Source organism: Canis lupus, chromosome 25 (genome assembly GCF_011100685.1).
Source record: "Canis lupus familiaris isolate Mischka breed German Shepherd chromosome 25, alternate assembly UU_Cfam_GSD_1.0, whole genome shotgun sequence".
NCBI lineage: Eukaryota > Metazoa > Chordata > Mammalia > Carnivora > Canidae > Canis > Canis lupus.
In genome coordinates this window covers 42,441,948-42,469,859 of record NC_049246.1, presented here as the reverse complement: position 1 = coordinate 42,469,859, position 27,912 = coordinate 42,441,948, and the positions used below count along the sequence as shown (strand labels likewise).

The 27,912-nt window shown below is 41.6% G+C and overlaps 1 protein-coding gene across 3 annotated transcripts in view; it reads right to left on the bottom strand.

The window, feature by feature from the left end:
* Positions 1–27,912, bottom strand: part of FBXO36 (F-box protein 36) — a 79,395-nt gene that overhangs the window by 15,707 nt on the left and 35,776 nt on the right. For 2 of the 3 annotated variants that reach the window (XM_038574086.1, XM_038574089.1), the window contains 2 exons: positions 5,420–5,528; positions 518–1,688 (listed from right to left, as the gene is read on the bottom strand). In XM_038574086.1, the coding sequence (XP_038430014.1) occupies positions 1,585–1,688; positions 5,420–5,528 (213 nt within the window). In that variant the 3' untranslated portion in view covers positions 518–1,584. Of the gene's footprint in view, positions 1–517; positions 1,689–5,419; positions 5,529–27,912 lie in introns of those variants that run through there. The other variant, XM_038574087.1, reaches the window with a different exon arrangement.

Below are 27,912 nucleotides of genomic sequence, written 5' to 3'. Positions count from 1 at the left end.
ACTAGCCTTCAGAACTGTGAGAAGATGCTTTCCTGGAATTTTAGTCATCCAGTGTGTAGTATTTTGTCATGGCAGCCCGAGCACACTCGTGCAGATTTATACGAAGTATTTCCCTAGTGCTACTTATAACTATCCAAGTATAAAAATACTAGTAAATTCTAAAATTTACTCCTTGTGCTCTCACATGAATTTAGAGTCGCAAAAATATAGTTTGAGCACAGTGATTTTATTTATGTTATTTAAGCAATGTTCCTTTGTCAGAAAATGTATTTTCATTCATTTTAACAAAGATATACAAAGATATACTAAGTGCCTACCATGTACCTGACCTTGAATATGGAATAATTAATAAGATGTGGTCTCTTAGCTTGCAAAAACCATTTTTAAAAGTATCAGTCTAGGGATGCCTGGGTGGCTCAGCGGTTGAGTGTCTGCCTTCAGCCCAGGACGTGATGCTGGAGTCCTGGGATCAAGTCCCACATTGGGCTCCCTGCATGGAGCCTGCTTCTCCCTCTGCCTGTGTCTCTGCCTCTCTCTCTCTCTCTCTCTCTCTATGTCTATCATGAATAAATAAATAAATCTTTAAAAAATAAAAAAGTGAACAAATAACATAGACTATATTGTGTGGTGATAGATGTTATGGGAAATCCAGTCTTCCAGGGTAAGGAGGGAGGTGGTGATTTTTTATACGGCGGTCAGGGAAACACCCTCTAATAGGGCAGTCTCGGCAGAGACCTGAATGAAGAGCAAATCATTGGGGCTCCTGGGAAAATATATTCTTAACAAAGGGAATAGCAAGTGCAAAGGCCTTGAGGTGGAAGCATGCTTGGTCTGTGCAAAAGAAATACCAGGGAGGCCAGTATGCCTGAAGCAGAGTGGGCAAGAGGGGAGCGACTGAAGATCACTACGAGACTTGGATTTTTACCCTATATGAGGCAGGATGCCATTGAAGGGCTTGAAGCAGAGAAGTAATGTGACCTGATATGTTTTGAAGGACTGATTCTGACTTCTGTGATGAGAACACGCTATTGTGGGGCAAGGGTAGGAAAAGCAAGACCAGTTAGAAGGCTAATAATTCAACAGTCTGGGACAGAGGTGGTTGCTGGTTGGACCAGAGTTGGAAATGGTGAGAAGCGTTCCGTATTAGTTATCTACTGTTGCGTTGTAACAAATGATTCCCAGTTTTACTGGCTTTAAACAACAAACATTCAGTATCTCACAGTTTCTCGGGTTCAGGAATGTGGGAATGGGTGGTTCTGGCTCAGGATCTGTCTCTCCTGAGGTCTAGTCAGGACGTTGTGTGGGTCTGCATCAACTGAGGCCTTGACAGTGGCTCTAGGGTCCACATCCAAGAAAGCTCATGCATATGGCGGCTGACGGAAGGCCTCAGTTCCTCATCACATGGGCCTCTCCCCAGGACTGTCTCGAGACACAGCAGCAGGCTTCCCCCAGAGCAAGTGATGAGAGGAAGGGGGAAAGGAGAAAAGTCAGACGTTGTAGCGTCATGTATAACCCAACCTCAGAAGTGATACACCATCCTTTCTGCCAGATTGTATTTGTCACACACACTGACCCGGGGAGGGGTTACACAAGAGTCGGGATGTCGGGAGGCGGGCATCTTGAGGAACCAAGATGGTTCGGAGGCTGCGAACCACAGTTCAGATTCTGGTTTTGTTGCTGGATTACATCTAGCATGTGAAAGAAAGAAAGGAACCAAGGATAACTGTAGGATTTGGAGCCTTTTTTTATTTTATTTTATTGCAGGAGGGAAGATCAGGAGCTATTTTTGAACATGTTACATTTGAGAGCCTATTAGAAATAACTCAAGTGGAGATGTCAAGGGAGCAGCCAGATAAATATCTGAGTGTGGAGTTTCTGGGGAGACGGGCTGGCTGGAGATATCAATTTGGGACTTGTAAGTGCATGGTGCCATTTAAAGCCTGAGCCCGGATCCAGTCCCCTAGACAAGAGAACAGGCACAAGAGCTAACCCCTGGCCCCCGAACGTTTAGATTTGGAGACAAGAGGAGGAGCCAGCAAAGCTAGAAGGCGGGAAGGGACCAGTGAGGCAGGAAGAGAAGCAAGAGCGAGGTGCTCCAGAAGCCAAGGGAAGGAAACATCCCCTCCCACCTTAGTGCTGCTGAGAGGTCAAGGAAACAAGAAGAATACGGTTCCAGTCCTCTGCCAGGCCTGCCACCAAGGGTGACCCAGACTCTAGGGACCTATTGCCAGCACGTACCATCTTAGTAAGAGAGGTCATTCGGATGAGAAAAGCTTTGGGGGGATCTTGGGAATATGCTAAGGAGGGAATGGGAAAAATCAAACCCAAACATCAATACTTAACAACAGCAAATAATGATGGCGAGATGGCGAACTGACTGTGTATTGTGTGTGAGGCTCTAAATGCTGTTCATGCGTCAGGTCAGCGAATGCCCAGGCGGCCACATGGAATAGCTCTTTTACCTCAGCTACGAGGAGGAAGTGGGCTCACAGAGGGAGTCAGGGTCAGCCCGTGGCCACACAGCTGGGTGGAGGCAGCAGAGCTTCAAACCCTGGCCACTGACCCCTGAGCCCCTCTCTGTGCCCCACGCACACCTCTTCTGCTGCAGAGAGGCCTTCTGAGGGATTCCTTAAGGACTAAGGGGACGAAGGGGGCCAAACAACATTGTTGTCTGGAGTATTCTCCTCTGCTGGGGCCCTCGATGCTATAGGAATTCTCAAAGTGAAACACAGGAGCCTTTGAGCTCACCAGGTGATTAATTCAGTAACTCGGTGCTACTCTGGGGCAAGGGGCCACCAGACAGTCCTGACACTGCAGCCGTCAGACTGCAGTTCTACAGGTCCCACTATATTGCCTGTTTTCCCAGGATCAGGAACCCCACAAGTCTTATCCCAAAGCCACTGCTGGCCCACCCCCACCCCTATATCCTAGCAGGGGGCGCCGGTGTGGGGGTGTCTGGGGCAAGCAAGACACTTAAAACACAAGCAGTGCCAATGCCCCTCGCCATGTTTTGGTGGAAGTCAACCCGAAATCACATGGTGTGTCAATGAGTGTTTATCACTTATTAGACATGAGCTTTATAATGCTTAGAAAGTAAAATGTAATGTGTATGTAAATGTAATGTAAATGAAATGTATTATGTAGCAGTTCATTTTTTTAAGACTTTATTTATTTTAAAGATTTTATTTATTTATTCATAAGAGACACACAGAGAGGCAGAGACACAGACAGAGGGAGAAGCAGGCTCCATGCAGGGAGCCCGACGTGGAACTCGATCCTGGACCCTGGGATCAAGTCCTGGGATCAGGCCCTGAGCCAAAGGCAGAAGCTCAACCGCTGAGCCACCCAGGCATCTCAAGATGTTATTTTTAAATAATGCCTACACCCAACGTGGGGCTCGAACTCACAACCCTGAGATCAAGAGTCACCCATTCCGCTGACTGAGCCAGCCAGGTGCCTGGATAGCAGTTTACTTTATAACTGTGAAGAAACATGTCTATTTTACAATTAAATTAGTGAGGAGTGCTTTCACTGATTGTTATTCACCAAGAAATGGACAGTCTTTTCCCAACATAGTTCTTTTTAAACCACTAATGCATGTTATAAATACTCGCTATAAAGAGGTTAGCAAAATAAGATGTATGCAGTATCAGGAATTGCAGGCAATCAATCCAGACTCAACTGTTTAAGGAAACAAAACAAAAGAAAACCTACTCTCTGCCTAAAAAAAAACAAAAAACAAAAAACAAAACAAACAAAAAACAAAAAACCCCTATTACATGCTATAATTTAAATAATAGAATGTTTTTTAAGAGTGTTGATTATCAAAGTCCATGCAGAACACCCAGAATGTGTCTTTAAGAATAAGATTTATATTGGGATGCCTGGGTGGCTGAGTGGTTAAGCATCTGCCTTCAGCTCAGGGCGTGATCCTGGAGTCCTGGGATCAAGTCCCGCATCAGGCTCCCTGCATGGAGCCTGCTTCTCCCTCTGCCTATGTCTCTGCCTCTCTCTCTCTCTGTCTCCAATAAATAAATAAAATCTTTAAAAAAAAAAAAAGAAGAAGATTTATATACTTGATTTTTTGACTCTTAGTGCCCAGTCCTGGCAATGTCCATAATTAGCTTTGGAACTCCAGAAAGTTATATCCATTCTGAGACTCATTTGTGAAATAGGGATAAAACTGTTTATTTCACAAGGATATTGTAACAGTAAAAAGAGAATGCACACGTAAAAGTATTTGCTATTAACTCCTAATAAAATAAAAATCTCTAAAACAGCTTCTACTTTTAAATTTTTGTACTTAAGGTAAATAATTAAGGAATTTAGTTAAAGGGAATCCTTTTAAGAAATACCTACTGAAGTAGTTTAGCATAAAATGATCTAACAAACGAAATTTGCTTCCAACTAATCCAGGGGGAACAGTGACTTTGTGTAGAGATTTTGGCCACATTTTGAGTATCATTGAAGCCAGGTTATAGGTACATGGGAGTTTGTTAAAAAAAAAAAAAAAAAAAGTTTGCTTTTTATTTAGAATTTTCATATTGTGAAAGCAAAAAGCACAGGGAAACTGGAGAGTGATTTGTCTTTAGCCTACATGCTGATTAAGATTCTTCTTTAAAAAAAAAATCTTCTGAAGCAAACCTTGATACTAAAAAGAAATAGTAGGAATTAAAAAAAAAATTTCTTTTATTTGAAAAAGAGAAAGAGAGAACATGAGGGAGGAAGGGTAGAAGGAGAGGGGAGAAGCAGGCTTCCTGCTAAGCAGGGAACCTGACCCTGGACCCTGAGATCACAACCTGAGCCGCAGGCAGAAGCCCAACCGACTGAGCCACCCAGGCACCCGAGGAATGGTAGCAATTTTAAATGACTGCCAAAATGCATAAGAGTTCAAGGATTTAATAATTTGATTACATTTTCAAATAACCTTTTAATTTATTTTTAACTAGGGGATCCCTGGGTGGCTCAGCAGTTTGGCGCCTGCCTTCAGTCCAGGGCGTGATCCTGCAGTCCTGGAATCAAGTCCCATGTCGGGCTTCCTCCATGGAGCCTGCTTCTCCTCTACCTGTGTTTCTGCCTCTCTCTCTATATCTGTGTCTCTCATGAATAAATAAATAAAATATTTTTTAAAAAATGTATTTTTAACTAAAGGAAACCCATTTTAATGAAATGTTATAGGAAAAAATTATATTTATGCAATTTAAGATTATTAATGGAATTGACATATTAACCTGAAATCTTAAACCCTGGAAGATTTTTCCCAAGAGAAATTTCGGGATATGTTAACTATCTTTGGTCTTTAGGTACATAATTACATATCAATATTTCAAACAATGATATACTGGATATTTCTGGACAAAATCTATCAGTAATTAAAGAGAACTGAGCTAGTAAGTACCTAATGTGCTCCCTTCCTTACCTTGAAGATGGGAGTTCTCTAGGAATGCTCCATGAGAATCTTTTGTTTCTCCGGGCTTTGCTGATCGATACTCACTCCTCAGAGAGATCTTCCACCATCTAAAAATTACCTGCGATTGAATAGAAGGGGGTAGGAATTACAACTGATTCCAATATCAACAGTGACAGTTTGGTCTGGGATTTCAAAAACCCACTGCAGTGGGCACATGCGGCTCTGTGTCTAACATCAGCTGTAACTTTGCAATCTGGCATCACATCAAATTAGAAGTGAGGTCTGTGCATCAGTGAACATCTTCCTTAGAGATTAGGGTCACAAAATCAAAGCGCTGGAAGGAATCTTAAAAATCTGTCAAGTCAATTGATGTTAACATCACGCAGACTCCATTGGCTGGCTGTCTCTTGAGGATCTCTGTGAGTAGACATTCCGTAACTTGGGGAGCCGGCTCCAAAGCAACTGCTCCATTCTCTGCCTCCCTTCCTGTCTACAGGGCAGACACGACGAGTGGATACTTTCTTCATAGAGAACGACAGTTCCATGGCCAGGACCGGGGAAAGCACCATTATGCTTTGTCTGATGCATAGAAGTGTCACTACACAGGATGCTTCTAGTAATGGATCTGCCAATGGTCCGTTTGGCCTCTAGAAGCAAGTTGGGTTTCTCCCAAGCAAACCTCATTTCCATGGTTATGGGCTGCACGTAAGTTCTATGTTGATTTCATGACAGTGTCAACTCCTGGCCCTGAGGAGGAGCCCCGGAAGGCTTATCTAAATTTATCTCAGGTTCTTCAACCTGTAATGGAACTGGGTAGTTAAGTGAGATGACAAAGCTTCCACCAAGTTGACAAGCAAACCAGATTCTTTCCACACTTAGATGAGGGCTACGGGGGAGGAGATGGGTATGGGGACAGTGCAGAGAAACCGGTCACCTTCCTCTCTCACTAGCATCGCCGTGTAAGGTTGCAATTATGGTCAGGAAGGCTCAGCCTAAGGCAAAATTGCTAAGCAGGTGAAACTTGTCATAGATCCTCTCGTTCTTTACTGTTTCCTCTCCCCCATCCCCACCCACTCATTCTTCCCTGGGGTCCTCACAGGTCCTGGCTATGCCTCTGTGGGCCACTGCCCTGGTCCCTACCAGTCCTTTGCCCCGTCTCAAGGCCCTTCTTGGTGTTGTTCTGGAAGCCCTGTAGCTTTCAACTGCCCAATTGCTCCTCACTTCTTTCTCCCTGTTTGGAGGCCTGGGCTTCAACCAGTTTTCCTCTCCTTGTAGAGCTGCCTCCCTGTGTCCCATCATTCCTGAGGCTCTTCTCCTACCCTTCACCCCTTCCTTGATATCTAAAAGATAACTGGACTCTCAGGGCTCTGGACCGTTTCTACCATCTTACCTAGCACCCCACCCAACAGAAATTACGTTCTTTAAAGGGTTACTGTTCATTTAGGATTTGTGATGATTGCTATAATTGTGGAGAAAAGAATGTAAGTTACAAAGCTCTATAAAGTCTCACAAAATCACAGTAGCTCGTTCCTTTCAGAAAATCCCTAACCTGCCACTTTTGAGGTGGACCTCAAAAGCCACCCAGGGATCCCCTAGTTAAAAATAAATTAAAAGGTTATTTGAAAATGTAATCAAATTATCAAATCCTTGAACTCTTATGCATTTTGGCAGTCATTTAAAATTGCTACCATTCCTCGGGTGCCTGGATGGCTCAGTAGGTTGGGCTTCTGCCTGCGGCTCAGGTTGTGATCTCAGGGTCCAGGGTCAGCAGGCGCTTTACCCGAATTCTCTTCTTAAACATCTTTCTACCCCATCTTCAAAGAGGGGAGGGTGTATTAGTCTCTCAGGCTGCCATAAAAAAGACTAGGGACTTAATGACAGAATTTATGTCTTCACAGTTCTGGAAGCTGAAAGTTCAAGATCAAGATGCTGGAAAAGTTGGTGTCTCCAAGGCCTCTCTCCTGGGCTGGTAGATGGCCACCTTTTCCCTGGGGCCTCACATGGCCTTTCCTCTGTCCCTGTACATCCCTGGTATCTCTGTTTCTTCTTTTTTTTTTTTTCTTTTTAAAGATTTTATTTATTTATTCATGAGAGACACAGAAGGAGAGAGGCAGAGACACAGGCAGGGGGAGAGGCAGGCTCCATGCAGGGAGCCCAGTGTGAGACTCGATCCTGGAACTCCAGGATCACACCCTGGGCTGAAGGCAGTTGCTCAACCACTGAGCCAGCCAGGCATCCCAATCTCTGTCTCTTAAAGACACCGATCACATTGGATTAGGGCCCCACCTTTCTGACCTCATTTAACCTTAATAACCCATTCAAACATGCCATCACCAAATATAGTCACCCTAGGGATTAGGGCCTCAACATAAGAATTTTAGGGGGACACAATTTAGTCTCTTGCAGAGCTATCTGTGATAGTACCTGTTAGTGAATCTATCTGACACACAGGGGCATCAGTAGAAAGAGTATTAATTCTGGAGAGAGACAGAACTTTGCTATTTAATCCTTCTATTAGACATTATCGAATTTAACATTAAATATGATAAATATTTCCTTTCTATTGAATGACGATGCCAGGCAATCTGAATCTAATGCTGTGTCCTTTATACAACATGATCTAGAACTTTTAGAACTAATTGGGAGGTCAGAAACAATTTAGTTCATCCCTAGCAACTCATACAGAGGAGCAAAAAGTCTCTAAGAGGTTAAGTTAGAAGGAGTGGGTTGTCCCTCCCTAGGACCATACCACCAGGGGGTCTGTTACAATGAAAGGCAGTCTCGGATTGAACACTGCCACAAGAAAGACACCACCAAGCAGCCACCACAAGAGTCCAAACTACATTTCTGGACGCTCAACAGAGTTCCCTCCTTGACATGTACTTGGGCACTCTGCGGGACAGGAAAGTTTCTCTCCGGGGCAAGTGCACCTATATTACATGACATAATCAGCTATCCTTCTCGCCAGATCAAGCAACTAAATCCCTGGTTCAGTGGAGGATTCCTGAGCAAATGGAGTTCTAGATGGGCACTACTCCAGCAATGTAGTTACTGAGCTTAAAAAACAAAACAAAACAAAAGGCAGAGAGACGTATACAATTGTTGAATCACGATATCATATTCTTGAAACTAATATAACACTGTGTGTTAACTATACCAGAAGGAAAATAAAATAAAATAAAAATTTTAAAAAGAGAAACACTTGTACAATCTTACTTGTCTCATATCTTGCACATTACTCATTTTATCAGTGAAAAATTATTTCTGACATTCATTATACTAATTAATTAACCCTCTGGTACTGATTTAGAAGGCAGTATTTGAAGTGCTTGCAATAATGGCCTCTAGAGGGAGGATCCTCGGGGCACAGACTCAAGTTAACTTGCACACAGATAAGCATCCTACTGGCTCCTCTGAGGTATTTAAAGTAAATTACTGAGAATATAACACTTGCCTAAGGAAAGATGACTGGCTAGAACCGGAATCCAAGCCTCCTTTCTTCTAACTCATAAACACAGGGTTTGTTCTGAGGCACAAAGCTTTCTTTAAATATGACCTTTATGCTACAGGTCAGCAGATCACCTCAACAGAGCAGACCACAGAAATCTCATATTCAGAATTACTACCCAGCCTTGTCAAGACTCATCTATTTCCCATATACTACACTTATTAAGTTAGAGAATTATTTTCTACCACTTATTGTCTCTCATATTGGTAAAGCTGTGTTTTGGTTTTTTGTTTGTTTGTTTGTTTTTTAAGTGACAAAGCCTAGTATTGATAAGAACAAGGGAAAAAAAGGCATTAATAATCATTGAGAAGGGCATAAATTGGTTTGGCAATACCCATTAAAAACCTTAAGTTCATTCATACCCCTTGACCCAAACATTCTACCTCTTAAGAATTTATCCTCCGGAATTTTTTAGAGATGTGTATAACATTTTTAATGAAGGATAGTTGGAAAAAAGGCAGGCTGGGACAAGGGGCCACGCCCTTCATGGATACCACCCTTAAAGGGACTTTACACCACCCTGGAAGGAGCCCTCCACCCTTTCCCAAGTGATAGATAGATGACAAAACCTGTTCGGATGACAGGCGCATGGAGGGGTAATCGGATTAAAACAGCCCACACTAAAGAGCCTATAAAAACCAAAAATAGAAGATCTAAACACCAAATCGGTAACCTGCTCAGGTCCTTTCCCTCTTTGGGAGCTCTGTAGTATGGCTCAATAGCCTTTGCTTTGCTGACCACCACTGTTCATCTGGTCTACCTCTTCATTCTAAGCAGCATGACCAAGAACCGCAGGCAGTAAAGGAGGAGATATCCTGTAACATTTTCATATATTTGTCATAGGTTAATTATGACAGTGAAAAATCAGAACTGACCTGAAGGTTTGATAGTTGGGACTAATTAATAATTATGGCACATTTAGCTGATGGAATACTTTGTGGCCAATAAAAGAATAGGTGAAAAAATAACTTAGAGCAATGTTAATGATCATTTGTGGAAAAGTTCAAATGTGTATACACCACTAACCCAAATACTGAAAGGAAAACACATATACACAGGGAAGAAGCATCAGTGGGGCAGTAAATACAACTGTTTCACATGACAGATACAGCTTGAAGGAAGCCGAGCTAAGAGACATCTCCCAAATATTTGTGAAGTAGGAGCTGGGTAGCCCTGGTGGCTTAGTGGTTTAGCGCCGCGTTCAGCCCAGGGTGTGATCCTAGAGACCCACGTCAGGCTCCCTGCACTTTACTTTCTTTCCTTAGCCCTCTTTTCAACTATTCCTCTGACTGTGTCCTGTCACTCAAATTTTAAACTGATACGTTTTGTCTGATGAAGGAGTGATTTGTAAGATGACATGTTTATAGGGACTGTACCAAACACCAACAATTGAGGTTATCTGTAAGAGAAGGTTATATATATGAAACCTCTGGTAACTAAAGGGCAGGAGCAATGAAAGATAAAAGTCAGACATGCAATGAAAGAGAAAAAAAATGCTACTTGTTAAAAAGTTTCTTTGATTGAAAATATTTCTGCAATTTTAGGGCACTTGCAAATCATCTTGTTAATATGGATCTTGTTAATATGCAGATTCTTATTTAGTACTCCTGAGAACTGAGTATGCACAAGACCACCTCTCTGTGTCTCTAATAAATGGATAAAATCTCTAAAAAAAAAAAAAAAAGGAAGAAGTGGGTGTTAACTATTCTGGTATTAGCTCATCTTAAGTCATATATTCACATATAGTTATTGTTACGTATTTCTCTATTTTGAAAACCTTAAAGTCCATAAATACGGTTTTAAACATCATTCTTATTTCTTTTTTAAAGATGTATTTATTTCTTTTGGAGAGAGTACACACGGACGCTCAAACATTGGCAGGGAGGGGCAGAGGGAAAGAATCTCAAGGAGACTCCCTGCTGAGCACAGAGCCCATGCAGGGCTCCATCCCAGGACTCTGAGTCGTGACCTGAGCTGAAATTAAGAGTCAGAGGCTCAACGGACTGAGCCACCCGGGCGCCCCAAACATCTTGTTCTTGTTAACTGTGAATGTTTTGTTAATGGACATGCCTGCAAGGAGAGCTGCAGAGGAGTCTGCACTGTTTTTACAAGACTGTTGAGATTTGGCTGGAGCATGGGCTTCGCTGTGCTCTCCCCAGATCTCATGAAGCTCCCAAACACCTGTGAGCCGGTACACGACTCTTTATGAGTGAAGAAACTGACCCTCGACGGCTTAGATACCTTGTGTCTTCTCTCCTGTCACTGGGGCATCTGCTGACCTTGCCCGGTCTAGTTCCCAGACCTTGCTAGGTCTGACCTAGCATTGCTTCATACTTGGTTCCGGAAGGCTGGGCAGTGAGCCTCGTTAGAGGGTACACACCATTATTTGGTATCTTAGTAGAACATTGGTAGAATTATTTTAAAGTTTTTATTTATATTTAGCATATTTTTAGGTTTCTTATATATTTCCAGTAAATCTTTGTAATGAACTTGGAGATTGAGCTTACTTTTAAAAAGAGAGGTCAAAGGTTTCTCATGAATCCCCTGGCATCTCTTCTTTACCAGTTATGAAGGCAAGATGATGGGGCATTTGTTGTTCACCTGGTGAAGGTCCTAAGTGTTAGGTCCTTTTCCCCATTGGACCAGCAACTCACTAGACAGCCCTTGAGGGGACACTGGGGAAAAAAATGGGCCCCGCTGGGCATCACAGCATCTGAGTATATTTGGACAACGCAAAAACCTGCCCTCACCCCCATGGTTGAGATTGTGCTACTCCCACCACTGCCCCAGCTGAAAAATCCTCCACTGGGACAAAAAGGCACAGAGTGTGATTAGATGGTCTGGGTTTAAACCCTGTTCTCTGTCATTTACCTCGGGCAAATGTCATCTCTTTTGGTCTCAGTTTCATCTCCAGAATGGAAATAATGAAGATGACCCCTCACTGAGTCTTGGAGGGATAACATGAGATAAATCCAAAGCACCCAGCCCAATGCCAGATATGAAGTGTGCCCCAAAGAGGGAGGTCCTTGCCTCTTTCTTTCTCCTTTCCCTCTTGTTCACCGGCTGCTCAGTCTTTCACATCCATAACAGCCAACTCAGCCCCTAATACCAAATATCTCTTTCCTCATCAACTATTTAACAATACTTGATTCCTGATCACATTCTTTTTTTTCTTTTAAGATTTTTGAAATTTATTTTTTCACTGGCGACACATAGAGAGAGGGAGAGGCATAGGCAGAGGGAAAAGCAGGCTCTCTGCAGGAAGCCTGATGCGGGACTCGATCCCAGGACCCCAGGATCACGACCTGAGCTAAAGGCAGACACTCAACGACTGAGCCACCCAGGCGCCCCTCTTGATCACATTCTTGATTGTATTCTTCAAAGGCATTTATTTCAGCTTTTGCTCCTACCTGGTGTTTGACTTTTTAATCATCAATGATCATTAAGAATTGCATGCTTTTTGCTGTATTTCCTCAACTGCATAATTAAGGAGCATCATCTATCATCTATGCAGTTAAAAAAACAAAGTTGCTCATGAAGTGTTGGAATGACCTGCCAGATACCACACACTCCATGGGGGACTCCAAATCTAAGCGTCTAAGAAATACGTTTGTAAGTTAGTACACGGCTGTTTCCGCTTTCTCTTGCAGACTACTGTTATTCCATTAGATCAAATTTCTCCCTGCTTTGGAAATCACATGTAAATTAGGGGATTTCACAGACTGGGGTTGAGAAACTGTGTCATGGAGAGTTTGTGGAATCAGATCTTTTATTAGGGGAAAAAAAGGATTTTGTTATCTCAACAGCCCACTGAGAAATGGAGAAGTCAGGACTTCAAGGTAAATTCCGCATGTAACTTTACCTTTCTATGTTACTCCAAAGCTCACAGAGCATTGGTTTTCCAAAAGGTAGAAAGATGTTATTTTTTAAATGAATTATGAAGATAATTAATTTATTTTACCTTATTTAAACTAGCAATTATGATGGTTTTGGTGCAAATTTACATCATATGTGTTCCTCTCTGTGTCTGTGTTTGGTTCAATTTGTCTAAACACAGCAAAACTTAGACTTGCAACTATCCAAAGTTTTGCTCTGAGATGGTAGTAATTTTGTACATTAGGAATAAAAGCAGCATCAACTTCATCATCATCATTATTTAGAGAGAGAGGAGACAAAATCTCAAGCAGGCTCCATGCCCAGCGCAGAGCCGGGACTTGAGGCTCGACCTCCCAACCCTGAGATCATGACCTGAGCCGAAATCAAGAGTCAGATGCTTAACTGACTGAGCCACCCCAGTGCCCTAAAAGTAACATTATTGATAATGGAGAAGATGAGTTTGAGGCTAAGAAGAGAATGGAATAAACTGAAATTTATAATAAGAGCTGACTGCATTGAAATATTTCTTCAAGGCAGCCCGGGTGGCTTAGTGGTTTAGCGTCACCTTCAGCCCAGGGCGTGATCCTGCTGGAGACCTGGGATCGAGTCCCACGTCGGGCTCCCTGCATGGAGTCAGACACTTAACTGACTGAGCCACCTAGACGCCCCAATACAATGTTTTTTAAATCACTTATTTTCTATTTATTCAAAGGCTCTTTTATCCTTCATTAGACATGTATTTTATTATGTTATTTTTAGTATTTGTATGACTTCATTAGTTTTATAAATTATATTGACACAATATATGTATTTTGTTAATTTCAATATAATAAATTTACATCGTCCCTGCCTATACCTAAAAAAGGAAAATATAGGGCAGCCTGGGTGGCTCAGTGGTTTAGTGCTGCCTTCTGCCCAGTGATCCTGGAGACCCGGGATTGAGTCCCACGTCGGGCTTCCTGCATGGAGCCTGCTTCTCCCTCTGCCTGTAACTCTGCCTCTCTCTCTCTCTCTCTCTTTCTCTCTCTCTTTAGTGAATAAAAAAAAACAAAATCTCAAAAAAAAAAAATAGAAAATATAAGTGGAATGAATAGATGAAGGTATTTCTGAAACTTCCCCAGATTCAGAGTCTGAATCTTAATGATCACACTGTGGATGCGAGTCTTCAACATTTTACTCAGAATATTATCCTCTGTGACATCAAGAACATGATGATAAAACAGCAAAGTACTGAACTCTTAAGCTGGCCTTGGTTGTTTTTTTTTTTTTTTAAGATTTTATTTATTTATTTGAGAGAGAGAGGGTGAGCAAGAGAGCGAGCAGGGGCAGAGGGAGAAGGAGACTCCTCACTGAGCAGACAGCCCAATGTAGGGCTCGATCCCAGGATCCTAGGATCATGACCCGAGCAGAAGGCAGGTGCTTAACTGACTGAGCCACCCAGGTGCCCCAAGCCAAGCTAGCTTCCTTTTAATTTTTACTTTGGGAATGCTGTAAACATCTCAGATTTACCCCTGCTTTCTCATAGCTTCTGGATTTTCTTCCAAGATGCTGCTTTGATGCTTGGGCTTCCGAGTTGTTTTCAGTTTCTGAGTATAATGAATAACATTTCCATAAATGTTTGTGTACTGGTTTTTGCCCTCTTTTACTCCTAGGTTGTTAACCACCCTCCATTGGTTAATAATTCTTCATAATGAACTGTCCCTGGTAAAATAGCAGAATGGTTTCTTTCTCCTCAGTGGACCTTGCTTGGGATAACTGATAGGAATCTTTTGTCATTCGTTATGTAAGGCACTTGGTAAGATTTCTTTCTGGAATTCCTTTTTTCCAGATGTTGGGTGTCATGAACTAATTTTTTAATTTTCCCCCCTATTTTCCACCTCTTACCTTTGGTTTTTTTCTAGGAGAGTTCCTCAATTTTATCTTCCAACCCTTCTGTTGAGTTTTTCATTTTTCCTATCATATTTTTTTTTACTTTCTAAAAGCTCTTTTTAATTTTCTGAAATTTTTTATTGTGTGCTGTTCTTGTTTCATGGCTATAATACCTCTTCTTATCCTGCTGAAGCTATTACTGAGTGTTTTCTTTTGCCTGTGTGCACCATCTTTATTTTCTCCAAAATTGTATTTCCTGGATTTTGTTGGTGGTGGTGGCATTGATGATTTGTTTTGGCTTTCCACAAAAGCCTGATAACTCTTAGCTGTCCATGTGCATTTAGGAATGGGTGCTAGGAAGTTGATTGGAAGTTCTGGCATTTAAGCAGGGCTTGTCCAGAGGAGGACTTCATTATAGGGTGATCTGCTGGGGCTCTTCGGTTGGAGGATTCTGAGTATGACTATCTTTTGATCTCTTCACTTAGCCTAGTCTGATTCTCCAAAGAAGAATCTTCTAGCTTTCTGCCTAGAGGGCATGAAACTGGCTGCCTGCAGTATCCTGTGAGTCTTGGGAGACTTAGAGTGAGTCTCCTAAATCAGTATGTGGATTTTCCTTTAATCTCTTGCCATATTCAACACTGAGTCCCTTTGTCCCAGTGACCTGGGGTCCTGAGGCCACAGTATCCCTCCATATCCCTCTAGAGACCAAACTTCCAATCTTCTGGAGTGTGAAGCAAAACTGTTGCTGGTTGTGCAGAGGAAGGGAGGAAATGAAAAAGCTGGTTCTAACCACATCTCAAACAAAATTTTAATCATTCCTAGTGTTTTCAGGTTCTTCTTTACCCTTGCTTTCAAAAGAACCTGTTTCTGCCCATTCCTGAGCTTCCCTACTCTGAGTTTCTGTGGCACAAATCTGATTGCTTCTTGACTTGCTCACCATAGCTTAGATTTCAGCTTTCTTGGGGCTGTTGAGTCAGTTACCAGTAAATCATCTGCCTTCTAGCATGCAAAATTGTTGCCTTTCCTATTCTCTTTGTCCTTGTGGGTTTATGTTTTAGAAAAATCCTATAATTGTCATTTTAGTGGTGTTGCCAGAGAGATATAATAGTTCTTTAACTAGAAGTTGTACTTTGTGTATTCTTAAGATGTTTAAAATGCCACCATAGAGAATCTGTTATACTATATTTCTCAGTTCAATTTAAATACACACAATAATGTAAGTGATTGAGTTGGTAGTCAATATTTAAACTTAGGAGTATCTGTTATCTTTATAATGATTTTGAGATATTTAAAAGAATTTGAGCTATATGTTTACATTTATTTTATTACAGATTTTCACATACTTGGTTTGATTTTGTTAGATTTGTAATTATGCCTCTTTAGATTTTAGAAATGCTTGAGAAAATCCAATACACTAAATTTGTGGTATAGATTGAAATGTTTAAGATGATTTAATTAAATTTGTAAATAGAACTTAGATTTAAGAGAATTAAATGTGTTAAATTTTTAAGTTCCATAGTTTTGATTAATAATTTCTAAAACAATCTGATTAAGCTTGTAAACAGTGCTTAAAAATTTAAAGGATTATAATTTGTTGACTATAATAGGTTCATTTAGGGTTCATCAAAAGATAATGAAACCGGGACCACCTGGGTAGCCCAGTGGTTTAGTGCTACCTTTGGCCCAGGGCCTGATCCTGGAGACCCTGGATCGAGTCCCACATTGGGCTCCCTGCATGGAGCTTGCTTCTCCCTCTGCCTGTATCTCTGCCTCTCTCTCTCTCTCTGTCATGAATAAATAAATAAAATATTTTTTAAAAAAAGATAATGAAACCGAGTGTTTTGAATTGTCATTCAAAATTACTTGATTGGGAGCACCTGGGTGGCTTAGTGAGTTAAGTGTCTGCCTTGGGCTTGGGCCATGATCCCAGGGTTCTGGGATCGAGGTCCTAGTTGGGCTCTAAAAAGCAGGGAGCCTGCTTTTCTCTCTCATCCCTGCACATGCTCTCTCTGACTATCTCTGCCTCTCTTTCTCAAATAAATAAATAATCTTAAAAAAATTACTTGATTTACAATTGAATTTACTAGGTTTGTACTTGAAAGGTCAAAGAAAAATAGGTTTTTAGGGAACCTGGCTGGCTCAGCTGGTGGAGTGGGCAGTTCTTAATCTCAGAATTCTGAATTCAAGCCCGACATTAGGTGTAGGGATTATAAATAAATAAACTTTAAAGAAAAATAGGAAAAAAAAGAAAAATAGGCTTTTAATTTTTAACTTTAATTGAATAGCAGTGATAAATACAAATAACTATAATAAATTACAATATTTGTATTAAATTATAAACTATTTAAAGTAATTGTAAAATAGTTTCCTAAATGAGATCACAAAGATTGACTTAGGTATTTGGGGACAACTGGGTAGCTATTTGAAAAAAAAACTGATTTATCCCTAACACCAAGATAAACTCCAAACAGATCAAAGATCTGTGTAAACTCCAAACACATAAAAAATGAGACCATGCACACACTAAAAGGAAAAAATGGTAATTCCTTTATTATCTTTCTCAAAATCCAAAAGTCATAAATTTGAGGATTGATAAATTCAACTATATAAATATAATAAACTTGGAAACATGGTAATTTTTCAAGCAATTTTATTCATAACAGCTCTGGGTTGAAAACAACCAAAATATGCATCAACTGGTAAATAGATAAATACATACAAATGACAAAATATTACTCAGCAATAAAAAGAACTGCTGATACATGCAATCACATGGTTGAATCTCAAAAGAATTATGTTAAAGTGAAAAAAAAACAGAATTATGTTAAAGTGAAAGAAGCTGGATATAAAAGGCTACTGACTGTATAATCCTGTTTAGGATGCCTTGGAAAAGGCAAAACAGAAATGAGGTGAGTGGTACCAAAGGGATGGGTGTGGGACAGGGGGAATGACCACAAAGGGACATGAGAGAAATCTTGGGTTGATAGAAATAGTCTCTCTCTTTACTACGGTGCTGGTATTTAATTTGTCAAAAATTGAGGGTAATTTTTACTATCTTGAAAGCATACCTCGAGAAGCCTGATTTTCTTAGAGTTTATTTTTTTAGTAATCTCTACACCCAACATGAGGCTTGCACTCCCAATCCCAAGATCAAGAGCTGAACGTTCTCCCAATTGAGCCAGCAAGGCATCCCATAATAAGCCTGTTTTTTAAAAAAAACATATCAGAAAAAGTGAAAAGAAAAATGATGAACTGGGAAGAAACATCTGCAATTACAATCATGACAAGAGGCTAATCTCCCTAAAGAGTTTGTAGAAATACAGAAGAGGCCAAAAAAATTTGATTTTTTTATTTTTTGGTATACCTTTTTTTTAGGTTTTTATTTAAATTCCAGTTCATTAACATACAGTGTAATATTAGTTTCAGTTGTACAACTTAGTAATTCAACACTTCCATACAATACCTGGTGCTCATCACAAGTGCACTCCCTAATCCCCATCACCTATTTAACCCAAACCCCTCCCACCACCCCATTGGTAACCATCAGCTTGTTCTCTATAGTTATGAGTCTATTTCTTGGTTTGCCTTTCTCTCTTTTTATTTTGCTTCTTAAATTCCACATATGAGTGAAATTATATGGCATTTGTCTTTCTCTGACTGACTTCATTTAGCATAATACATTCTAGCTTTACCCACATCATTGCAAATGGCCAGATTTCATTCACTTTTATGGCTGAATAATATTCCATTGTATTCCATTGTATGTGTGTATGTGTACAAATTAATTTTTTAAATGAGCAAAAGAGGGATGCCTGGTTAGCTCAGTGGTTGAATGTCCGCCTTTGGCTCAGGTTGTGATCCCGGGGCCCTGGGATCGAGTCCCGCATCAGGCTCCCTGGAGGGAGCCTGCTTTTTTGTCTCTGCCTCTCTCTCTGTGTCTCTCATGAATAAATAAATAAAATCTTAAAAAAAAAAACCTAGGTAAACTAATATAATAAATGCAAAAAATAATACTGTAAAATGTATTATTTTAAAAATAATTTTAAAATACCATGTTCTTCTTAGAAAATGGTACAGGAACCAGGGGATAGTATCATACTGAGCATGATTATGCATGCTTTTTTATTATTATTGGAGTGTAGTTGACATATAATATTTCATTAGTTTCAGATGCCCAACACAGTGTAATTTTATACATTATGCAATACTCACCAACTGTAGCTATCATGTCACCATACATTATTACAATATTATTAACTATATACCCTATACTGTACTTTTTCATCTCTATGATTCATTCATTTTATTACTGGAAATTTGTATCTCTTAATCCCCTTCACCTATTTCACACATCCCTCTACTTACTCCCCTCTGGCAAGCACTAGTGCTCTCTGAGTTCAAGAGTTTGTTTGTTTTTTAATTATACATCCTTTAGGAGAGCCTGGGTGGCTCAGTTGATTAAGTGTCTGCCTTCAGCTCAAGTCATGATCTCAGGGTCCTGGGGTCGAGCCCCACATAAGGCTCCCTGCTCAGTGGGGAGTCTGCTTCTCCTCCCTTGCTGCTCAAGCTCATGCTCTCTCTCACTCTCACTCTCTCAAACAAATAAAATCTTTTTTAAAAAATAAATTATACATGGGCAGCCCTGGTGGTGCAGTGGTTTAGCGCCGCCTGCAGCCCAGGGCGTGATCCTGGAGACCCTGGATCGAGTCCCACGTCAGGCTCTCTGTATGATGCCTGCTTCTCCCTCTACCTGTGTCTCTGCCTCTCTCTCTCTCTCTCTCTCTGAATAAATAAATAAAATCTTTTAGAAAAATAAATTATACATGCTTTTAATATCATTCTATTCTCCTGCTGAAATCTTGGAATCAGAATTCCAGATTGTGGTTGATTAGAAGCTGTTATTTTAACTCAGTAAGTCACTGCAGAGGTTGTAGCTTTTAGTTTTGCTTCCTCTCCTTGGTTTTGAGGTCCAGAGGTGCAACTTTAAGCAGTATTCTATATAGAAAAACATTCTACTATAATAAAGCAAATTGGAGGTCCTACAGAACTCACAATGACTGTAATTTTCTTCTTACCAAGCATAAAGACCTGGGTGTTTATACCCCAGGCACAATATCACATTAGGAAGATTTTCTGAAAGCAGAACTTGCACAAGATTTTGAACAAAGGAGGATGTGTAAGAAAACTACAGACACTGATGATAAGAATCTTTCTAAAAGAAAATGGACAGGGCACCTGGGTGGCTCAGTCAGTCAATTGTTCGACTCTTGATTTCAGCTCAGGTCATGATCTCAGGGTTGTGGGATGGAGCCTGCTTAATATTCCCTCTCTCCCTCTAATCCTCTCCCCCCAAAAAAGAAAAAATAATAAATTGTTAAAAACAAAAACAAAAACAAACAATGAGCAAAAATCCCACATAAGTTCTTATGATTCAGGAGAAAAAGGTGATATAAGCAATAAGAGGATAAAACATATGTAACACTAAAATGGGTAGGACGTCACTGACTATGTTCCTACAATGTGAAGGCACAAAGTCAAAGGTGTCCAAGCAGTTGTTTGGGACCCAGAGGGACATTCCAGTGTTAGGATTTAGTATCAGTGTGACCTTGGGCCAGTCTCATAATCTCTGTCTACTGCTCACACCAGTCACAACTTCTGGGAGGATTAAAATGAAAGGATACATATAAATGTGCTTAAGCTGAGCACCAGATAGGTTTTTACTTTCCTATTCTATCAAATTATCACTGGAATTTGTTTACATAAGAGGCCAAAAATACAGATGCGGTTCCCTAGGTTTAGAAACGGCACAGATCCATTCTCACAGCGCTAGCTGAAGAACGTGATGAAAGCCACAATTTCCTCAGGCTGGAGATGGTGGGCTCCTTCCCAAGTGCAGAAAGACAGTGTGAGTCAGGGCTATGCCAGTCAGTTCTAACACACACTTTGCAGAGGCCTGATCCCAAAACACTAAGTGTGTCTGCCAGATGGGCGTGCTAAAAATCTCAAAAGACTCTATAAACAATAAGATCAAACCAAAAAAACCCCAAAAAACAAAACAAAACAAAACCCCAACTCTAAACACAGATGCAATTGCTTTAAAAAACTTTTTTTGTTGTATTAGTACAATATTATCTTCTGGAACAATGCCCAGGAAAAATAATAGAATCTGGAATCCTCTCTCCAAAACCTTCCCAGATAGGGACAGGAAAAGTAACCAAGCAGGTGAAGGCCCAGGTGTCTATGGCTCCACTTCACAGACCCCGTCTCAGATGTCCATGCCTGTAGCTTGCAACCTGCTTCTTCATAAAAGTATTACTTACAACTCAAATTGTGTTTTTGCTTTTGCTTCTGGTAACAAAATAGTAATCTGCTGGTAGAAAACCTGTTTTCAAAAATTTCCCCCAATTTCTCAGAGGTCTAGTTATATTTTTTTCCAGCGGTTTATTTATTTTTTATTTTTTTATATAAATTTATTTTTTATTGGTGTTCAATTTGCCAACATATAGAATAACACCCAGTGCTCATCCCATCAAGTGCCCCCCTCAGTGCCGTCACCCAGTCACTCCCACCCCCCACCCACCTCTCCTTCCACCACCCCTAGTTCGTTTCCCAGAGTCAGGAGTCTCTCATGTTCTGTCTCCGTTTCTGATATTTTCCACTCATTTTTTCTCCTTTCCCCTTTATTCGCTTTCACTATTTTTTATATTCCCCAAATGAATGAGACCATATAATGTTTGTCCTTCTCCGATTGACCTACTTCACTCAGCATAATACCCTCCAGTTCCATCCACGTCGAAGCAAATGGTGGGTATTTGTCGTTTCTAATAGCTGAGGAATATTCCATTGTATACATAGACCACATCTTCTTTATCCATTCATCTTTCGTTGGACACCGAGACTCCTTCCACAGTTTGGCTATGGTGGCCATTGCTGCTAGAAACATCGGGGTGCAGGTGTCCTGGCGTTTCATTGCATCTGTATCTTTGGGGTAAATCCCAACAGTCCAATTGCTAGGTCGTAGGGCAGGTCTATTTTTAACTCTTTGAGGAACCTCCACACAGTTTTCCAGAGTGGCTGCACCAGTTCACATTCCCACCAACAGTGCAAGAGGGTTCCCTTTTCTCCACATCCTCTCCAACATTTGTGGTTTCCTGCCTTGTTAATTTTCCCCATTCTCACTGGTGTGAGGTGGTGTCTCATTGTGGTTTTGATTTGTATTTCTCAGGGGTCTAGTTAGAAGTAGCTCTGCCATGTGGCTAATTCCCTGGCAGGGAACAGTAGGCCCCACTGGCGGAGAAACTGAGTTTCTCTCTTGAGGAGGTATTTACCATCAGAAATACGGTGGCCTTCTCTGTTTCTCACCTTTCTCTCAACAGCAGCTGCTAGTTATATCTCCTCTGGTGACTTAGCCATTCTGTGTTACTGCTCCTTCCAATGCATCCTCGGGTAGAGTCCAACCACTCAGGAAGGGGCCACTTCATAGTTTTACTTCCATACCTCCTTTCAGGCTCTCTGCACGTGTAATGTTTTCCTCTTCCCTATGGTTTCCTTTCTTCCTGTTTGTAGAATGAACACCTGCTTCTGAATACTTTGATCTATTCCCTTCTCAGTGCCTATCTGCTAGTCAAAACATACCCACTACGGTACCTTTGCTTCTGGAAATTAAAGATAGTATCATTATCCAGTATATCAAAATTAGAGGTTCTTTGTCAAAACCTTCCTTGCCTTCTGTTATGTGCTGAATTGTGTCCCTCCAAAATGTTGAAGCCCTAACCTAGGGACAGGGTCTTTGAACAGGTAAAGGTTAAACAGAAAAATGAGCTCATAAGAGTGGGTCCTAATCCAAGACGGCTGATGTCCTTAGGAAGAGGAAGAGACAACGGGGATGCACATTTTCAGAGGAAAGACCATGTGAGACCACAGTGAGAAGGTGGCCATCTGCGAGCTCAGGAGAGAGGACTCAGGAGACACCAAATCTGCCAACACCTTGACCTTGGACTTCTACCTTACAAAACTATGAGAAAATAAATTTCTGTTTTTTTAAGCTACTCAATCTGTGGTTCTTTGTTATGGCAACCCTAGCAGACTAACACAGCTCCCAAAATGATAATGATAAATAATAACATGTTTTCAAGTGCCTACCATGTGCCATGGGCACTGTGCTTTGGACTTTATCCTGTTTAATCTTTACCACAACCCTGGGAGGTTGCATCACTGTACATATTACAGATGAAAAATGGACTCTAGGGATCCCTGGGTGGTTCAGTGGTTTAGTGCCTCCATTGGCCCAGGGCATGATCCTGGAGTCCCAGGATCGAGTCCCACATCAGGCTCCCTGCATGGAGCCTGCTTCTCCCTCTGCCTGTGTTTCTGCTTCTTTCTCTGTGTCTCTCATGAATAAATACATAAAATCTTAAAAAAAAGAAAGAAAGAAAGAAAGAAAGAAAGAAAGAAAGAAAGAAAGAAAGAAAAGAAAAGAAAAGAAAAGAAAAGAAAAGAAAAATGGACTGTAACTCATTCACTGCTCAGTGGGATTTGAATCCAGGTCTACTTGACCCCAGAGCTTCTAAATCTGTTCAACACGTTGCCTCATCGGAATGATGAAAGGCCTTAACTTTCCCATGTCCATGATATGCAGGGAAGCAGTGGTATTTACAAAGCTAATAGTGTTAATCTTCAAATCATGAAGATTTGGCATTGGATGGGTTTTTCATTTACTTTTGGTGGGGGTGTGGCCGACGTGCTGAGAAGTCATGGCATTCATTCGCTCCCCATTCCACAAGCACAGGGTATGGTGTGGTTTTAGCAAAATCGACAAAGCCCTCTGCCGATGGAGCTTGCATTCTATGGGGAGGGGCAGGGTGGGATAGAGAGATGGTAAACAAAACAAGGAAATATATTTCATAGTGTGTTAGAAGGTGAGATGAATAAATGCTGTGACGAAAAACTAGGAAAGCCAGACAGAGAGTGCTGAGCACGGGATGGGGGTTCCATATTAAATAGGGTGACTGGAGCAGACGTCATTTGAGCCCTTCCAAAGCCATATGGTGAGAGGAGCCAGTAAACTGCTTTGCTTTTCACCCAACATGCCCCATGTAACCTTTCCAAACATGCAGGTGGTAAGCAAAAATCCCTTTCTAGCAACCTACGCTAAAGCTGAGTGCTCACAGGAGACAAATGGTACCTGCATTTTATCTCATAACCCCAGGATTACATCTAACAGGCTTTCCTGCTAAATTGCAGATTGTAAGGGAGAATAAAGGGAAAAAGCAATTACGGACACTTTCTTCAAGTGCTTTGATATTCACTCATGCATTTGTTTTCATGTCCCTATGCTTTGTAACAGCCAGCCCCTTGGAAGATCCTGCCTGGAGCCCAATGCATCTTCCCTGTGGATGATGCTAGTAAACGCAATGAGAACTTGACCTCTGATGATCAGCATCCTGTCTCCTGTCCAGTATCATTTCTCATCATCAATCTAGCAAGTTGTGCACAAGTGCCACGTTTGGATTATACCACCATGCATTTGCACACATGTGCCCAACGCCTACAGTGTCCTCCCCTGCCTGGGCCTCTGGAGAAAAATTCATTCTTCATGACTTAGTTTGAGTCACTTTCTTTGTGTCATGACAGTCTACAAAAGGTCTCATTTATCTGCTATTCAAATAACTTGCTGGACAAAGAAATGTTCTCTATTCTCTCTGGAAAACAATTAGCCCTCAATATATGGTCAAACTTCCAAAATGATTTGAATCAAATCTTCAAAGAGCCTGTAGTGATGGTCACATATCCATTTACTTGAGTCAATACATTTATCAATCAAATAAATATTTATACTGTCCCTTGCAAAGCAGTGAGCCAGCCAACTGTCTGCATGGAAAGACAGTAGCAATCAAAAATGAGTAAGTCTGGTTTTAGAAGATCGTATCTGTAGAGCCAGAATATGAATACAAAGTAATATAAAACAATTATCTATGTTGGCTTGTAAAATGAATATGTGGCTTTAATTACTTACAGTCTATATTGCTTGAACAACGTAGTAAATAGGACGCTCACCTGCTTAACACATGTGCAAAAAATGAAATTTTTTTCTTGAAGTTAATATTATTTTATTTTTGAATAAGTAATAAAGATATCTGGTAAAGTGCAGAAGGTAAACAGGGAAAAGCATCTCTCTCCATCCCGAGCCCAAGAGAACATGTTTCCTAAACCTAGTCTCAGTCCCTTTGGCACCTGTTTCCTCTCTACTGAGGCTGAGTCCAAGTTCCCGGGGTTGGAGGTGGAGAGGCCTCTGAGCCAGCAATAAGTGAGATGCCCTCCGTCCCATCATCCCATTGGTTCTCGGGTTATCATGGCACAGGGAACAGGTGAAGGCCATAGCAGTCTCCTCCTGGTCCCCTTGTGGCAACATTTCCCCCCCAGGGGTGGCCTGCAGAAGGAAGTGCCTGATGACAAAGGTGGCTGGGAGGCAATCCGAGGCCTGCCCCATAGCACCTTCTCTGGCCACCTTCTGGGGTGAGAGGCACGTGAGACCTTTCAGCAGGCTCTCCTATTCCCCTGCCTCTCTTATTCCTCACCAGGTGGGGAGGAGGAGGAGGGCAAAGGTCTGCTCAGCTCCTGGAAATTCAATCTACCTGGGGAGTCCACTGGGATTTTGACCTTCACCCCCCAAACCAGCTTGTAAGGAAATGGCCAAGGGCTCTTCAGGGGACCCAGCGGCAACCAAATCCTCTTTCCCTCCTTTCTGGATCTCGTTTCCCTCTGCAATCTGGGAAGTTTTCTCGGTTGGAGAGTGGGGGGGAGGAGCAAACTTGACAGTCTAACTGACGTCTTTGCCAAAAACTTCAGGCGCCCATCCCCCGCCCAGTTTGGGCTTTTGAAATTTAAAATCCCAGGGCCTTGCATCTCAAAGGCTGATTTTGGGGAAACTCCCGGAAGACAAGGCGTGAAGCTGACTTGAGGGAGGAAAGCGGATCTTGAAGGGAAAACAAGATAAGAACATTCAAGAAGTCCCCCATCAAATTTAAGGTTTTGTGTGGCCTACAGTCTGAGGTGATAGTGTAACCTTACAAATGTATAATTCAAAATAAAGTAGTGCCTGGAAATATTTATATTAGGTACAGTAATTAAAATGATTTGATGAGATGTTCTCTTGGGGTGAAAAAAACATTTTCTTCAGAGTTTAAAATGAAACCCCCTTGATTCAGAAAGTTCTCTTTCCCGCGTTACACTAATGACCACAATGCAATAGTCGTCAGTGTAGACGAGGTTCTATTTCCAGGTTTAAGGTTAACAGCTGGCTAAGCATCCCATGGTCCTTTCTGTTTAAGCTAAATCGGAACCAAGCAAAAATCATTTGTAACCATCTGACAAGCAACGCAATCTAGGTTTTTCTAAAGTCAGTCCCTGACTTCTGACCTTGGACAGAACCCAGCTTATCTCCTTTTATTTTTATTTTTTATTTTTAAAGCTTTTATGTATTTATCCGTGAGAGACACGGAAAGAGGCAGAGACTCAAGCAGAGGGAGAAGCAGGTCCCATGCAGGGAGCCAGACGTGGGATTCGATCCCAGGTCTCCAGGATCACGCCCTGGGCTGAGGGCAGGCGCTAAACCACTGAGCCACCCAGGCTGCCCCCTTATCTCCTTTTAAAAAGAAAACCACAAGTCCAAAATGGAGTCACTTAGGCCAGGTCAAGCGACAAAACCAGAGCTTCCTACTTAACCTAACTGTAGTTTCAACCTCCCCTGAATGTGGTCTTAATCAGTCAGGCATTTTCTGGTCCGCACAAATGATGTAACCTGTCACATGGGCCTTCTCTACCCTCCTCCCCAAGGGAAGATGAGGTAATCACCAAATAAGACCCTCTGCTCTCCCCCTAAGGGAAGGTGACCTAGCCTGAAAAAATCCTTTCTTTTGTTAACTGTCTCACCCCATTTCTGCCAGTAAAATCCATCCATTTTGTATAGCTCCTTGGATCTCCTCTCTACTGGCTAGATGGGATGCTGCTTGACGCATGAATTGATTAATAAAGTCTATTAGGTCTTTAAAATTTACTCGGTTGAATTTGATGTTAACACTCCATACCTCCCCCCTCCTTCCCTCTCCTGCAGGCTCAGCTCTTGACATTTTATTTGGGCCCTGATTTTAATGCAAGGTCCTGGTCCCACAGCTCTCATTCACTCCCCAGGGGCCAGTCCTCAAGCTACATGCTAAGATTCTTTCTTCCTGAGACAAAGTAAAGTAAAATTTCCTCCACTTGGCTGCCGTCCAACACATCTCCTGTTCTGCAGATGAGCCTTTTCCAACCGTAGTCTAGGCATTGTCTCGAATTCCTCAACCCATCACTTTTCAGTCCGCTATAAAAAGGCTCCTCACTGCTACTGGACACATCTTGAACCAGCAGTGATCTCCTTAGTGGTTTGATGGGGGCAACACTCATTCATTCATTCAACAACATGGAGTGGGCCATGCACTCTTCTGGGTGCTAGGGATACAGCAGTGCAGGAAATGATTAAAAGTTCCTTCATCCATGGAGTTTACATTCTAGCAGGAGAGAGAGACAACATAGATTTGCTTATTTTTTTTATTGTTCAACGATATACCAGTCACAATCTCATAAAACAGTAATCTAGAAGAGCCTGTATTTCTTGACTCTCCATTCAACTGGTTGCCAAGTCTCAACTCAACTCCTAAATCTTTCTCTTAATCCACCCTTTCTTTATATTCCTACAACTTGCCTTAGTTTGGGCACGACAGAAGTATTTATACACAAAAATTGGCAATTGCCACGAATCAGGTACCCCACCCCCACCCCAAACAGAGTCCGTTGAAAAGCATTTTCCAGAACATTACTGATTAAGCACCTTAAATGTTTTCCCCTCTCTCTCAGGTTTTCCACCCCCTCCTCCTCGTTCTGCCCTCCTGGAAGTCAACCTTCCCACATCTGCTGCCAGGATGCCACTTCTAAGCTTCTAAAACATCGTGATCATGTCAATCCTCTGCCCAAAACTCTTTCAGAGATCCCCATCCCTTTCAGAGCCTTGGCGATGCATGTAAAACATTCCTGATGTGGCCCTTCTTATCCCTCCAGCCTATGTCTGATGTTACATTTTGGTCTACCTACATACCAGCACCCACGCCTCTGTGCTTTTGCATAGGCTGCTCTTTCTGCCTGCTGGGATACTTGGCTAGTTCCCAGGCATCTCACACGACTGTTAAGGTGTGACATTTTGAGCTCCCCTTGCAAG